General features: G+C 33.5%; 1 protein-coding gene across 1 annotated transcript in view; it reads right to left on the reverse strand.

The window, feature by feature from the left end:
• TRHDE (thyrotropin releasing hormone degrading enzyme) overlaps positions 1–17,279 on the reverse strand; it is a 423,265-nt gene that overhangs the window by 28,409 nt on the left and 377,577 nt on the right. The window contains exons 13-15 of the mRNA XM_039344457.1: positions 12,969–13,116; positions 10,542–10,639; positions 3,822–3,929 (exon numbers count right to left, since the gene is read on the reverse strand). Coding sequence (XP_039200391.1) covers positions 3,822–3,929; positions 10,542–10,639; positions 12,969–13,116 — 354 coding nt within the window. The remainder of the gene's footprint in view (positions 1–3,821; positions 3,930–10,541; positions 10,640–12,968; positions 13,117–17,279) is intronic.

Below are 17,279 nucleotides of genomic sequence, written 5' to 3' on the forward strand. Positions count from 1 at the left end.
TTCAGAAGTCATCCAAATCATATCAATTCTTGACCAGGATTTATGACTATTTGAATAGAAATTATGTTGTTGGTTTTGTGGATTAATTTCTCTCCAAGCATCTTATATTCCGATTTCCTCTGCCATATAAAAAATATCTTAGGTAATCTTCTTGCAGGTTTTCCTGTTTGGTTGCTTTTAAAATCCATTGTTCCGTCTACTATCGCATTGAAGTCCCCTATTAAACAAATATTTTGGTATTCTATTTCTATTCGTTTCCTATGTAGGCTTTGATAAAATTGTTCTTGATTGTTGTTTGGAGTGTAGATTGCCACCAACAATATTTGTTTTTGATGTAGATATATTTTAACCATTACAATTCTTCCTTCTTCATCTAAGTACACTAATTTAGAATCTATTGTCTCTTTAACATATAAGCAACCCCTCTTTTTTGTTGTTGTGCTGATGTATAATAAAGCTTCCCAATTTTTGAGTATTCCAATAGTTTATAATGTTGTTTTTTTATGTGTGTCTCTTGCAAACAAATTATATTTGTATTTAATTTCTGAAGTTTCCTAAAAAATTTATTTCTTTTTGATGGGGAGTTTAGTCCATTTACATTTACCGAAAAAAAAACATTTTTTTTCTCCATTTCCATTTCCATTATTTATATTTCAGTCTAGTTGATCTTATAATCCTTTGTTCTCTGGCAGTTCCTTCCCCTTCACCCTCTTGCTCATCTTTCTCCTTCTGTTGTTCTGCTTGTGTCATTGCTCCTTGGGCTGTCTCTCCTGTTTGCTTATCCCCCTGTTTTTGGTGCAGTCCTTCATCCAGAGTTGCTTACTTCAAAGTCCTCTGCTTTCCAAATTGAATCCAGTCGATATCTTGTGTTGTTCCAGTTTATAAGAATGCCTTCCGGCATTAGCCATCTGAAATTTATGCCTTTGGCAATCAACTTTGTAGTTAAAAAATGATAGTGTTTGAGTATCCCTTACTCTCTTGGGTATCTGCTTCAGGACAATTTCTTTATTTTTGTATTGTAATGGTTTCTCTCTCATTTGTCTCAGTACTTCATCTCTTGTTGTTTTCTTTATGAATCTCACATGTACTTCTCTTGGTAGTCTATTTTTTCTTGCATAGCTTGAATTCACGCAGAATATCTGATCTATCTTGTTTTGCATTTCTGCTCTGTCTGCATTTAAGGCCTCCACCAATAGCTCAATGATCACAATTGCTATGTTTTCTTCTCTATCCTCAGGAATATTTTGGAATCTCAAATAATGTTCCGCTATTCCCATTTTTACCATTGCCATGGCCCACTCTAGCTCTTGATTTGCTTGTTCTAATTCTTCATTTTTTTGCAATAACATTTCCACCTTTTTATCAATGTCCTTGGTTTTGTTTTCCATTTCCTGGATTTTCTGTTCATTTTTAATAATCTTTTGATTTTGGTGTAGAGATATTCTAAATATTGATGGGAATTTAAAATCTAAGCAAGAACTGGAAAATCATGGTGGGCACATTTACAGATGCAAAATGGATATGAAAAAGATGTGAAAATGTATGGATTCTATAAAGATCAAACTGTGTTTGATAAGATTTTGTTAATCTCAGATGAGAAATTAATTAAGAAAATGTATAATTTTTTGTTAATTTTGGAAATGGAAAGTGAACAAGTTAAAGAAACAATGATAAGATGGGCGAAAAACTTTGTCTATAATATAGAACTAGAAAAGTGGCAAATGCTGTGGGAGAGAAATTACAAATTAACAATGTCAACTTATAAAGAAAACTTGTATAAAATGTTTTATAGATGGTACTTGCCACCAGCAAGATTAGCAGAAATGTTTAAAAATATGTCAGATAGATGCTGGAAATATAAACACAATGCAGGAACGTACTATTATATTTGGTGGACATGTGGCAAAGCTAAGGATTATTGGAAAAAGATACATATGTGGTTAGAAAAAATATTAGGTGAACATGTTGATTTTAAACCTGAACTTTTTTTACTAGGTATAATGCCTGAAAAGATTAATAAGCAGTGTTTATATTTAACTTTACACATCACTACAGCAGTGAGAATAATCTTTGCACAATACTGGAAGAATGAAGGATTGCCATCAGAAGAAGAAATAATCAGAAAAATATTGGAATGTGCAGAGATGGACAGATTAATTATGAGACTGAAAGATAAAGAAGACACAGACTACTACCAAATTTGGGACTTATTTTATTGTTGGTTAGAGGAAAGAATGAAGGATTAGGAATCGAATATGTATTAGCATAGCTAACCCCAGACAGCTCGTTGATTGGAAAAATTAACGTATGTATGAAAAAGAAAACCAATAAAATCTCCATAGAATTTTTAAAAAAGAATTGGTAGAGGATGCGACATATTTTCATGTTTGGTGGAATTGTAAAAAGGTAAAGGCTTTTTGGATTATGATTTGGTGGAATATTCAAAAGATTTTTAAAAGGAAGATAAAGTTCACCCCTCAATTATTCTTATTGGGTATCTTTGTGGATTTAAATGACAAAGAAACTACTTTAATGTTGAATTTATTAACTGCAGCAAGATTATTAGTAGGCTCGTATTGGAAGAAGGACTCGTTGCCTACTTTAGAAGAATGGATATTTAAAGTTTCTAACTTCGCAGAAATGGCAAAATTTTCTGCTTATTTGAAGGATCATACACAAGAAAGATGTATTATTGTATGGAGAAGATGGATAGATTATATTCAGAAAAAATATGGGACTATAAAGTTTCATTTATTTTATGAGTAAATTTTATAGTAACTGTTGTAGAGATTTTTTTATATGACTTAATTTAAGGGGAGTTAAAGGTTAAGTATGATGTTTTTTTTTTCTCTTTTATTTTCTTTTATTTTCTTTTTTCTTTTTCATTATTGTTAACTTTCTTAATAATAACCCTGTATTCTGCTCTGGGAAGTGAGGGGGGGAGGGTTGAGGGTGGGTGGGTGGGTGAGTGGGTGGGTGAGTGGGTGGGTAATGATAATATAGACATGGTAAACGCTTGGGCATTTCCCCTATGCTGCGTTCATGTGTGTGAGAGGGATGAGAGGGGAGGAAGGAGTAGGGAGGAAGTAGGATGGTTAGAGGAGAAGGGGAGGGAAAGAGAGTAGGAGGGGAGGAGAGAAAGAGGAGGGAAGTGGGGAAGGATTAGAGAGGGTGGACGCAGCCTGGGGGGAATGGGCAGGCGGTACCAATGGTTAGGAATTTAATTGTATTTTGTATGAATAAATGGAAAATAAAAACCTTTTTAATAAAAAAAAAAGAATTGGTAGAGGCCTTGGAAGGATTGCTTTACTACTAAGAAATCTTTGGTTGTGTTCTGAGTTCATGGGTTTACTTGGGTCACCAAGATGCTGCAGGTTATAAAGTGGCTTAACAAATATCTAGAGATGGTGGAAATCTAAAAGTGAATGTGATTGAGCCAGCTTAGAGCACTTTGGAAAAATTCTACTGTGGCTTTTGGAGTGGATAAAAGAGATTTTTCTCTTCTATCATTGCAGCTGCTGGAAAGTCTCCCTGCACCCTGATTTTACATCAGCATTAATACCATGGGAGGTGGTACTTTAACACTTGTGTTAAGATTCTCAGCAACAACTCTCTCTCTCTCTCTCTCTCTCTCTCTCTCTCTCTCTCTCTCTCTCTCTCTCTCCCCACACACACACACACACCATTTTTCTTGCACAAAATATCTTCCTTCCAACTATTATTAATATGCATGCATGAGCACAACACTCTATAGTAAAAATAATTTTGGATGAAACAATCTTTACATGGAAAAGGAGTAATGTAGGATGTCATTTTTTTACCTGTTTCTATTGCTGGAGATCCAGTCAGAGATTAGAGTTGCAGCCTGCTGGTGGCAATGCTTGTTACCAAAGCTGCATGCCAGCATGATCACTTCACGGCGGAATTCCCTGTGTATCCCAAAGACAAACAAAACTAGCATTAACCTGATGTTAATAAATATATTCAGATTGAGCTTCCGGTGGCTTAGTGACGGTGATGGCGGCTACTTTGTAGCCGTCCTACTGGGAAAGCGTGAGAACCGCGGAGAACAGCAGGCACCAGCTGTTCCGCGGCTCAAAACCTCCCTCCCGGGTGAAGGGGGGGAGGGGAGTATCACCTGAATAGAGGTAGAACCTCTTGAAACCCCCAGGAATTTTTCCCTGGGAGGTGAAAAGAGAGCTCCCTCAGAGTTCGGGCTGCCTCCGCCTCCCAGCTGTCTTTGTTCCTTTGGGAACAAAGCAAAACGCCGCTACCACCTCCGCGCTTAAAGGGACCGGGTGAGTTATTTTTAAAAAAGCGGACAGAGTTGGATAAAGGATTTTTTTATTGGATTTCATTTGGACTTTAGTTTGAAAGATTGACTTTTATTTCTTTTCTTTTTCTCTTTTTTCTTTGTTTTTTTTCTTGTGTGGACAGTGAAAGTAAAATGGCGATTGGAAAGGTTTTTTTTTTGAAAAAAAGGGAGTGAAATGGAACGTTATGGATTAGATGGTTTTTTTTTTCTCCTTAAATTTTTTCTTATGGTGGATTGGTGTTTTGGGAAGATTTTTTTTTTTTGTTAAACTCTCCTTTGTTATTTTTCTTTCCCTTTAAGGGATTTTTTATTTTTTATCTTTTTTAAAGAAGGAGGAAAGAAGAAATAACATTTTTTTTTTGATAATGGCTTCAAAGAGGCAAGTAACTTCTACAGTACCTAAGGTGGCTTCTTCTCCTGTGATTTTACCGGTACAACAACCTAAAGCTACACCACCACCCTCTCCTCCTTTGCCAGCAGTAACGGTACAAGACATGAAAGATATAATGGGAAATGCTGTAGCTCAAATCAGAGGGGAAATGAAGGAGCTTTTAGAGCAAAATAATACTCAAATTAGAGGGGAAATGAAGGAGCTTTTAGAGCAGAATAATACTATCTTGAGGCAAGATATAGTTATGGCCTTAACAGGACTTGCTTCTGTGGTGGAGAAGTTGGATTCTAGAGTGGAAGAGGTGGCAGATAAGGTGGATATTCTGGAAGACAAATTTGAAGGCATGGAAAAAAAGATGGAAATTTCACAAGATGACATTGTTATGTCTCAGTATAGAGAGATGGAATATGCTTTAAGAATCAGGGGTCTGAAAGAAGACATACAGCAAGATTTGAGAGAGATTGTGGTAAATGACTTTGCTGTTATTTTGAATAGAGAGAAAGAGGAAATACGCAGAGAAGTTGAAAAGATATTCAGAGTTAATTCCTGGATTGCACAACAGAGAAATTTACCAAGAGATGTGGTGATTTGTTTTGGAAAGAGATCTCTGCGCAATGAAATTATACAAGCTTTTTATAACAAGAGATTTCAGATTGCTGCTCAAGATGTTATTATTTTAAAGGAGATCCCATCTAAAATTTTAAGAAGGAGAAAAGAGTTTGCTTTTTTAGCTAATGATCTTAAAAAAAGATTGATGCCATTTAGATGGGAGATTCCAATGGGAATTGTTGGGAGCCATGCGGGGATGCATTATAGACTTAATACAGTTTCTAAAGCAAAGGAGTTTTACAAGTCGGTCCTGGGAGCAGGCTCACCACCACCTATGATGCAGAAAGCCTTGGATGGCAAAGAGGTGGAACAGCAGTCTGAAGAAGTAGTATTGATGGATATTGGAAAGTCACAGGTGGAGTGGCTGCAACAAGCAGAGATTAAAGAGCAAAGAATGACTCGTGCAGCACATAGACGTAAGGAAAAGAAGAAAGAAGCTAAAGAAGTTCTTCAAGAAGTTGCTTCGGTGCCTGTGGGAGGAGCAAGACCTAAGAGCTCTGCAGCACATTCTTCAATGGCAGATCTCCAAGCAGTCTTCTCCAGGCTTCTGGTTAAGAGAGATGGTAAAGCTCCTGACATGGAATGCTAATGGCCTCAATTCCCCTCAAAAGAGAAAGAAAATCTTTCATTATTTAAAGCAACATAGTAATGATATTATTTGCTTGCAAGAAACACATATTATATCTAAAGATCAAAAATATTTAGTCAATGCTCGTCTGGGATCTTATTTTGTATCTTCTGCTCCTGGGAAAAAAGGGGGAGTAGTTATTTATGTTAAGCAAAACTTATCAGCCTGTTTGGTAGAATCTGATCCTCAAGGGAGATATGTTTTGATTGAAGTGAGCTTGTATGGTAAGAAAGTACTTATAGTGGGACTGTATGCACCAAATGAACAACAGGAACAATTCTACAGACTGTTACATCAAAAATTAACTTTGTTGGATTACAGATCTGTTATATTAATGGGAGACTGGAATGGTGTGTTAGATACACAAAGAGATAAAAAAGGATCCTCTATTTCTTTTAAACAGGCTAAATTACCTAAAGCTTTTTTTTTATTTGAAAGAAGACTGGGAGCTGCGAGATTATTGGCGTGAACATAACTTGGAGGAGAGAGACTTCACTTTTTTTTTGAATAGGCATCAATCTTTTTCAAGAATTGACTTTTTTTTTTATTTCGACGGATTTATATTTTAGGGTAAAGAATGTTAAAAATTTTCCCAGGACATTGACGGATCACAGTCCAGTTTGGATGGAATTGGCTGATGAAAAAGAGGAGAGGAGATCGTGGAGGATGAATGAAAATTTATTTAGACAAGAAAAGAATGTTCAAAAGTTAAAGGAGCAATTAAAGGATTATTTTGCTTTAAATACGTATAAGGGAACTTCAATGTCAATGGTCTGGGATGCAGGTAAAGCTTACATGCGTGGGGTCTTGATACAAATGAACAATGTTTATAGACAGAAGCAGATGCAGAAACGTAAGGAGTTGGAAAATGAAATTAAATTAAAAGAAAAAGCTTTGATTTTAAATCCTACAGATGAGAAGGTTAAGGAATCCATAAAATTGCTTAAATCACAATTTAATATGTTGATGGCTGATCAAACTGCAACTAATTTACTGTATATGAAACAAAATACATTTTGTAATGCTAATAAACCAGTGAGATGGTTGGCTTATCAATTGAGAAAGAAGCAGAGACAGAGAACTATAGATAAAATAAATTATAATGGTAAATTGGTATATCAGAAGGAGTTGATTAAGAAATCCTTTTTAGATTATTACCAAAAATTATATATGAGTACTAAAGTACAGGTTTTAGATATAGATAATTATTTAAATGAAGCCAACTTTCTTAAATTAACAGAAGATCAGAAACAAGAAATTAATGGTTTGATTACCAGTGAGGAGATTGAGACAGTAATTAAAGAATTAAAATTAGGTAAGGCACCGGGTATGGATGGTTTGACATCTATTTATTACAAAACATTGGTACAAGAGATGATTCAACCTTTAAGTGAGCTTTTTAATAATATACTATAGGGTTCAGAGATTCCCCCATCATGGGGTAGAGCTTTTATATCTTTGATTCCAAAAGAAGATCAAGACCTCACTTTACCAAAGAATTATAGACCTATATCTCTCTTAAATGTAGACTATAAGATTTTTTCGAAAATCTTAGCTAACAGGCTTATGAGGGTTTTGCATCATGTAATACATATGGACCAAACGGGTTTTATAACCGGAAGGTACATGAAGAATAATGTCAGACAGATTATTAATTTATTAGAATATTTAGATACAAACAATCAAGTTTCTGTAGGATTGATATTTCTAGATGCTGAAAAAGCTTTTGATCAGCTGAATTGGCAATTCATGTTAAGATTAATTGAGAAAATGAATTTTGGAGAAAAATTTTTACAAGCTTTTGGTGCTATCTATCAAAAGTAAACGGCACAACTTATAGTTAATGGGGGTTTGTCAGAGGTGTTTGCAATAGAGAAGGGGACTAGACAGGGTTGTCCATTGTCACCATTGCTGTTTGTTTTAACTTTGGAAATATTGTTGATTAAAATTCGAGAATCACAGCAAATAAAAGGAATAGAAGTTAATAAAAAAGAGTACAAATTAAGGGCTTTTGCAGATGACTTGGTGGTTACCTTATCTCAACCTACTCATTCTGTAATAGAGTTATTACAATTAATACATCAGTATGGAAAGGTTTCGGGTTTTAAAATAAATAACAATAAGACTAAAATATTGTCTAAAAATATGACTAATTTGGACAAGCAGACTTTGGTTAAGTTGACAGATTTTGAGGTTGTTAATAAGGTAAAATATTTGGGGGTTATTTTATCTGCTTCTAATGCAAAATTGTATAAAAACAATTATGAAAGGCTGTGGGTCAATATACGAAGAGATTTGGAAAATTGGGAGAAGTTGCAATTATCTCTTTTGGGAAGAATTGCGACGATCAAAATGAATGTTTTGCCAAAGTTTCTTTTTTTGTTTCAAATGATACCTATTTTAAAGAATGAGGTTAATTTAAATGAATGGCAGAAAGGTATTAACAAATTTATCTGGGCAGGGAAAAAACCAAGAGTAAAACTTAAAATTATACAGGATATTCGAGAGAGAGGTGGACTCAAGGTACCGAATTTGAAATTGTATTATGACGCTGTGGTTTTAACATCAGTAAGTGATTGGGTTAATTTAACAAATGTAGAAATACTCCTCTTGGAGGGTGGGGATTTACTTTTTGGATGGCATGCCTATTTAATTTTTAATAAAAAGGTTGATAGGGTTTTTAAATCTCATATTATAAGGATTTCCTTACTTCGAGTTTGGAGGAAATATTCTAGAAGTGATTTTAAAATTCCGTTATGGGCTATACCGGGGCATGCGATAGAAGGGATAAGGAGAGGAGTCAAGATGGATAGTGTTTCTTATGCACAACTACTTAGATGGAATGGTAAAAATTGGCAATTAAAATCCTTGGAAGATTTAATACAAGAAAATATTATTTATTCATGGTTTTATTATAGACAAATAGTGGAGAGGTGGAAGATAGATTGTAATGTGGGTTTACTTAGAGAAGATGAGAATTTATTAAAACAAATAAAAGATCAAAGACAAGATCATATTAAGAGAATATATGGGGTGTTAGTAGAATTGGATTCAGAAGCAGAATTAGTTAAAGAATGCATGGTCAAATGGGCACAAAATTTTGAAGAACCGGTTCTATTAGATACTTGGGAAACTATTTGGGTGAGGAATGTTAAATTTACACAAGCCCAAAATTTAAGGGAAAATTTTTATAAAATGTTTTATAGATGGCACCTTGATCCACAAAAAATGTCTCGTATGTATCCTGACTTACAGCCTAAATGTTGGAGATGTGGATGTTTGGATGCTACTTATTATCATATTTGGTGGTCATGTAAAAACATAAAAGCTTTTTGGATTAAGATATGGTGGAATATCCAAAGAATTTTTAGAAGAAGGGTAAAATTTACCCCACAATTGTTTTTGTTAGGTATTGTTTCTGATTGTGATACTAAAGAGATTATATTGATGTTAAATTTAATCACAGCGGCAAGGTTGTTAGTAGGGCAATGTTGGAAGAAGGAATCTTTGCCTACCTTGCAAGAGTGGTTTTTTAAAGTTTCTTATTTGGCAGAAATGGCAAAGATTTCGGCTTTCTTGAAAGACCAATCGCAAGAGAAGTATTTTTTGGTATGGAAAAAATGGATAGACTTTATACAATATAAGTTGGATATAAAAAAATATCACTTAGCTTTTCAATAACTTATATTTAAAATTTAAGATATTTCATAGACTTTATAGACTTTTTAGACTTATTTTTTCTCTTTTCTTCTTTTCTTTTTCTTTTTTTCTATTTTCTTGTATTTCCTTGTATTTTTGTTTATATATATATATATTATTACTAACTATTTCATGACTTGTTTAATCAATGTATTTAGACTTGTTTATGGTTTATATCTGTTTTAAGACTTTTTGAAAATTTTTTAATTAAGCCTGTATTCAGCTCTGGGAAGGTTGGGGGAGGGTAGGGGAGGGTTGGGGGGGTTCGGGGAAGGGATTTGTATTGTTTTGTAAAATCTAAAAATTTTCAATTAAAAAATAAATAAAAAAAAAATAAATATATTCAGATTCTCAGGGGAAAATACACCACTGTTGCGAAGATCTAAACCAAAGTTTCTCAGACTTGACAACTTTAAGATGTATATACTTCAACTCTCAGAATTCCCCAGTCTGCATGATTGGTTAAAGAATTCTGGGAGTTGAAACCCACATATCTAAAGTTGCCATGTTTGAGAAACACTATCAAAACTAATAAGGACATTCATATGAACTATGTTATAACAATTGTTCAACAATTGTTAAACAACAATAATCAATGATGGAGCAGAAGTTCTGGCCATGAAGCACCTCCATCTATCAAAGGTTCTATTATAAAATGTAGTCAGAATTAATTTACTATTAGAAACAATGACTCTTTGAAATTCTAGAAAAAAGAGGCAACATCATAATGGGGAATACACAATATGAATTTAAAAAATTCATTTAAGCCTTCCAATGAATTCATGTGCCAAATAAACAAAAGATATAAAAGTTAAATCTGATTACCACGTTGAATTAAGTTTAGGGAATTCAGTTCATTAAGGCTATTTTGCAACAATATAAAAAAAAAATAGAATTACTCATGCTGGTAGGAAGCTTGAACCAAAGATTTCTCCACATTATTCGTTGGCCATCCCAGCTTTAGATACATTGAAACAACTTGTCTCAAAATGTACTCCTGAAATGCAAAAAAGTATCTGCATTAAATATTTTCATAATCAATACAGATATTGTATCCTGTTCAAACCAAACAAATGTATCAGTCTACATTATGCATAAATTCCTTTCCTGCATATTGATTTTTTTTAATAAAAAGATGAAGGTCACATTTTATAACTGCTGTGATTGAGTGGGTTTCTTTTTCTGACCAAGACTACCTTAAATTTCTATTCCCAGTATCACAGCTATCTTATGGATCTTAATTTTTTTCCAATTGTTTTTTCTCAATTCCTGGTTATTGTCACATTTAAAAATTATTCTTTTCAATTAGTATTATACATGAAGTGCTGTATTCTAGATATAGATTGGTTTGTACATCAACGTCTCCTTAAAAATTATAATCATTTTTAGCGTGTTGATTTTGTGCTCGTACCACATTCAGGAAAGTCAGAAATTATAGTATTTGCAATGCTACCAATGCCTCATGGTGGCTACTCTTGTCATAACATTGTTCATAATCAGTTTGAGATATATTTTTTTTGCTTCATTCACTAATTATGTGATCTATGGCTTCATCTTTTTCTTTACAAGGTCTGCATATAATATTGGAATTTGGATTTTTGGTTTGATTATTCTTATTACTACAACCTTCTGCAGAAAAATTAATGTTCATGGTTAGATTGTTAAATCCATTCAAGATTTCAGGAGGTACAAAGTGCTGCAGAAAGAAAATAGAAAATGGAACAAATTTCTTGCATCCTTCATAGAAACTGGATTCCTTTCTGAAATAACTATCTTTAGAAAGGGCTGAACGTTGGAACAAGTTTTCTAATTTCAATATGAAAATACTTGAAAAGCTCCTGGTGCTTAAATGTGTTAAATATTTGCTATTGCAGGCTATCCTTGACTTGGAAGTACATGTTTCAGTAATGTCCATTATTAAATATTTACAAGTGACAGATTTGGGCCACATATTGTGATGAAATTGATGGGTTTCTCTGTCTTTAGAGGTGTAGATGTATAGGTAGAGTGGCAAAATCACTATAAAGACTCACCCAATTGATATAATATTGAATAATATGAACTGCATATCAGGATTAGACAATTTAATGAGGTCTGCCTTTCAGTGTCCTTTTAAATTGTTGGCATTTTTAAATGAATGACAATGTGACAATTTTCTACTTTTGACTCTTTACCTTCTACATCATTATAATATGTGGCTTTTTCATCAATAAATCATACTGCAATTTCGTTATTACAACCAGCATGTTAAAAGCAAAATATAACTTTTTAAAAACATTTTGTATTACATTAATATAGCGTAAGAATGGATAATCTTTACATAGCTGCATAACTGAAGATAAAAAGACATAAGCAGACCTTGGCTCTAGACATTCTGGAGGAAAGTGATTATCTAGACACTTTTGAGTCAGGTTTCAGACCAGGCTATAGTAGTGAGATGGCACTGATCACACAAGCTTTGGATGCAATTCTCATCCATTTTTGATTCCACTGATCATAGTATCCTTAGGGGATTCGAGTACAGGACTAAGATTTACAGTTGTTCTCTTTTTTTTAGACTGGTTCTAGTTAGTGTTGATGAAAGAGATCCTCCTCTAGACCTTGCATTACAGAATACTTCAGTGCTTTTGCCCAGTTCTGTTTAACACTGATATGAAATCACTTGGCTTAAGTCTTTTATTGGCATGAAATCATCAGAACATTGATGTTATTTAATTTACATCCCTGCCCTGAATTGTCCAGATAATACTATCAAGATTCTTTCCCAAAATCTAGAGATTGCACTGGTTTGGATGGGGAGAGTGTGTAGAATAGTTTTTAGCTTAATTCTAGAAAGACTGTGGCTATGGATTTATAGGTCCCTTGAATCTGGAGATTTCCTAACTTTGACTCTAAAAATTGTGGCATTTACCCAGTTAAAGTTGGTGTGCAAAATCAAAAGGTTCTGCTCATGATAATTATACCTTAGTTACTTCCTATTTGGACTATTGCAATGTATTCCAAATAAAGTTCTCCTTAAGAACATTCAGAAGTTTCAACTGATCCAGAATGTAACAGCACATGAAGTTTTGTGTATAGCATAGTGTATTTATATTTATATATATTTATATTCCAATAATTAGTTGTGAATGTCAACTTCTACCATGCATAGCTAGTACAGCTAATTTCAAAGGACAATAGGAGGATACAAATTATCTAGAGGGTAGGGATTGCCTACTCCGGAACTCACTTGCAATTCACCTTGATTGATATATAGTGTTCTTGTAGGGAGGAGAACATGTTAGTGATTGATAAAAAGAAAGAGATGTATATTTATCTTTACTTACATTGAACATGTTGTAATTTTCTGTGCGATCCAGCAACTTATCTAGAGGATAAAGAGCTCGGCTAGCAGCATGCCACGGTAGAAATTCCTTTTCCTTTGACAGGTATCTAATAATTTCAAGTGGAATATTCTGGGGCAAATAGCCAGCCCTGTATAAAGACATTGTTATAATTATTGTTTGGGGGCAAAATGCCTGATGATGCTAGAAATATAGACACCCCCCCCTCTCTCTGCAAAGGAAAAATTAGGATCACTTTTCATGTTACATAATAATGTTAATATTATTTTTAACATTTTCAATTTGGTAACGTCCATTCTCCAAAATAGCTTTGCTGCCTTTATTATGATATGTTAGAAAAGGAAAATAGTATCCATAAGATATTAGAATGTGCCAAGATGTATAAGCTTATGCTAGAAATGAAAGGCAAGGAAGAAACAGAATTTTATGAGGTATGGGATAAGTGGTATAATTGATTAGAACAGAGAAATAAAAATGTATAGCAATAAATGTAAATAACTGTAAGAGATACATGACACAGTACTGTTAAAAAAAGAAAAATGTTTATCATTTTGTAAATTGGAAAAATGAAAAAGAAAAAAAAAGAAAAGGAAAATAGTATGTGTTTAGTTATTATCCCCAATTTCCTAATTATGTATGAAAACTTGCTTGAAATTCAATCTTGCTCTATGATTTTCTGTAATAATCATAAAGATGCTTCTTTAAAATACCTTATGTTAGGATTAGGGTTAGGGTTGCTCAAGATAATAGAGTAATATATTTAAAATATATTAGGTAGCATCACTAAAAATATCAGGAAGATTTTGGGTGATCTGTATGAGAAGAAAAGGAACTTTTTAAAATTTGTACAATTGTACAATTAAAACAAATACTAAAGAAAATAAATTTTAAAAACTATAATATGATGATGAATGATCAATCTAAGCTGGTCACTTAGAAAATAATGTTTATATTATTAAATATATTATTTAATAATATAAAATAATTTAATATTTTATACTATTATTTTTAATGATAGATTTAAAAGATTAAATTGATTATCCTTAATAATAGATTTAAAAGAGTCAATTACAGTTGCATATCCAATTTTAAAGTGACATTTATATGTTTTGCAGCTGCATTCTCAGCTTACATACTTACATACTTTGCTTACATACACTCAGAAACTGAGCTCACAAATATTTTCCAGAACATTGATTTTGCCCTCCTCAGACAAAATACCAAGTAGTAGTGCAATTGCCCAGGGACAGTCTGAATTTAATCCATTCTGAATTATTTTCTCATAAATCTAACAGCAGAAACAAAACACTGGGGGAGAAAGTGGAGTGCAGCCTTGTCTATGCCATCAAGTACACATTCCATACATCTGGCTGAATGCTGATATACATTTTCAGTGATACGGGCCTATGGATTTTCATGTGATTCAGAAGTTTCCACATTTGAGTTACTATACATATATTTAGTCTAGATGTTTTTCTATACCTTCACTGATAAGTCTTTAAAACTGATAATTGTTTTAGAATATTTGTATGGTATGCAAAATGATGGAAAATATGTTGACTTTCCACAGATTGCAGGTGAGATATCCAAGTGTTCATCTCTATGAAAACAGCACAGGTTGGAGTAACAAAGTTTTCAAAATTTGATTATTTCAGTAAAAAAATCCTGTTGTCTTCAAACAGCTGTATTCAGAAAAACTGTTTCCTTCCTTCCCTCCCTCCTTCCTTCCTTCCTTCCTTCCTTCCTTCCTTCCTTCCTTCCTTCCTTCCTTCCTTCCTTCCTTCCTTCCCTTGCCTTATCCCAATCTAGTTGTTTTCTTCCTTTTTTCTTCTTTCTTTCCCAATGCAAACATATTCCCTTCAACTTCTTTTGCTGGAAAAAAAGAGAGGAGTATATATTCTCTGAGTGTGCATTCTTAGGTTGTCATGTGTGATAATGATTTGTTCGTGACAGAGTAAATAACTGGATTATATTGAGGGCAGAGATCCAATCTGAGGATAAGATACTACTAAATACATGGACAATATATACTTTTCTAAAACTTGAAAGTAGAGAAGGATATATGACAATATTGTTGAGCTAGCCTTCCTATAGGCAAAGCTTGAGGCAAAATACATAGGTCATTTAAGGCCCAAGTAGATTGTATTGCCTAATATTTTATTTAAGAATTTGGATTCCTAGGGATTAAAAGTGAAGCAATATTGTTGTAAGTGTTATTGACTATTTGTTCTTTAAAATCCTGATTTTTCAATTTGTAAAATATTTTTACAACTTTTTACTATCCCTTCCTGTGAACCCTCACAAAAGCATCCAATCTTCATAGATCAGTCTTTCCAATTTTCATGAATCAGATTCAATCTTGCAAGTGCTTTAATAAAAAAAAAGTGAAGAGGAGTGGTGGGAGCAACCAATTAAGAATAAAGATGGATTGTATAAACAAATGTTTAATACAATAAATAAATTTAAAATATGTTGCTGCTAGCAGTGACCATTCATATGTTTTTATCCCGAAAATGAAATCACTAGCATGCAAGGAAAACAGATTCTTACCCTACTACCTCCTCCTCATCAACCTTGAAGATAAATTGTTCTGAAGCAATTAAACTCTTTTTTTAATAGCATCCTTCTATTTCTCTATCTCTTTATTTCTCTGACACATTTCTACCCTACTAGAATTTAAAAGAAAGACCCTGGCAGTTTTACAGTATAAATAATATACTTAAAGCATTTGTAGTACAATCTAAAAACTTGAAAAACCCAAAGCCATAAAGAAGAGACAAAAGCAATAAGCAATGTAAGCAAAACTCAAAAATATCATAGATATAAAAACAAACATAATGCATTTTTCATATGATATACCAGGTCCATTCCAAATATTTCTAAAGTTTAATTAAACAGAAAATTTATCTACAAATTTATCTACAATATTATCCTACTGGAAAGGAATTTTAACTATGATATCATGATTTTTTTCAAGTTCTGGAGTAATATTTTGATAAACTGGAACTTTGCCTCCTGTTTTTCAGCATGGAAAAAACATAAGCACATGAAGCCCATATAACCTTTTGTTTTTAATCAGAATAGGATTAAATTGCCAGGAACAATAGACAAGTGTGAAGAGGTAAGTTATTTTATGTGGCTTACAAGTAAAAAGAAGACTATAAAAATCTGTGTGAAATATATAAAAAGAGAGAGCATCTTCAAACCACCAACTGCCCCCTGGGCTGTGTACCACTACTGAATCCCCATGCTAGTTGGCAAGGCCAAATCTTAATGCTCTTCTAAAAGATGAGTGGAGGGCAACCCCACCTCCAGGTTCAAAATGTTCCACAGGTGGGGGCAAGGGCAGAAAGGTGAAAGAAATCCCAACTCAATATATTGGTCTGCCTAAGCCCTTCATAGAATTCATTTCCCCCAGTTCTAGTCTCCCACCTCCCTTAACTAAGGATCCCCCCATCTGTTCTTGCACATAAACTATCATATTAGCAGCCCAGAGATAGTGGCAAGCCCACCTCCCCTGATCTAGTTATTATTCTTAGTACTATCAGAACCTCTAAACCACTTATTTCATTCCCATCTCACTAGTCCACCTTAACTGGCTTTTCCCACTAATTGGTGGTGCCCATCCCACTTATTCCCTCTTCCTAACTCTCACTCAGGAATACACATCACCTCCTCACAAAACCCAAGACCCAATCTCAAGGCTTATCCCCCACTGGAACTCAACTAGTGACAGATTAAGTTTCCCCAAATTAACAAAAAATTGGATCAGGCTCCTTTTTAGTTATCTTCTTTATGATCAGAATTTAAAAAGCAGCCATGCTCTTTTTATTTCCTCATTAGAATGGAAATAAAACTTAGGATATTGGATTGTTATAAATATATAAATATATAAACCACTGAAACTGTCATAGATATCAGTCTTTCGATTTTTACATTATTTATTTATTTATTTATTTATTTATGAGACTTATATACCGCTTTAAGTGCAAGCACTCTCTAAGCGGTGTACACCAGTATACACTCTTCTGACCATAAGCACCTAAGTACTATTGTTGTGCTCCTAAGTCTTTGCCACTATAAGCTGAGTAAGATGCCTAACCTCAAGCTTGCGGTAAATACACTAAACATCATGTCCACATTCCTTAATAAACTAAACATTATTCACATATTCCTATCAGTAGTGACAAACTGGGATACTGCTTACAAGATCAAAAGCAGGAAGGCAGATAACAAATAATACATTATTTATAATTATCAAACACTTAAAGAAATTTGGAACAAATGTTAGGT

This window comes from Crotalus tigris, unplaced genomic scaffold (genome assembly GCF_016545835.1).
Source record: "Crotalus tigris isolate CLP2741 ecotype Arizona unplaced genomic scaffold, ASM1654583v1 scf7180000017916.3911339, whole genome shotgun sequence".
Classification (NCBI taxonomy): Eukaryota; Metazoa; Chordata; class Lepidosauria; order Squamata; family Viperidae; genus Crotalus; species Crotalus tigris.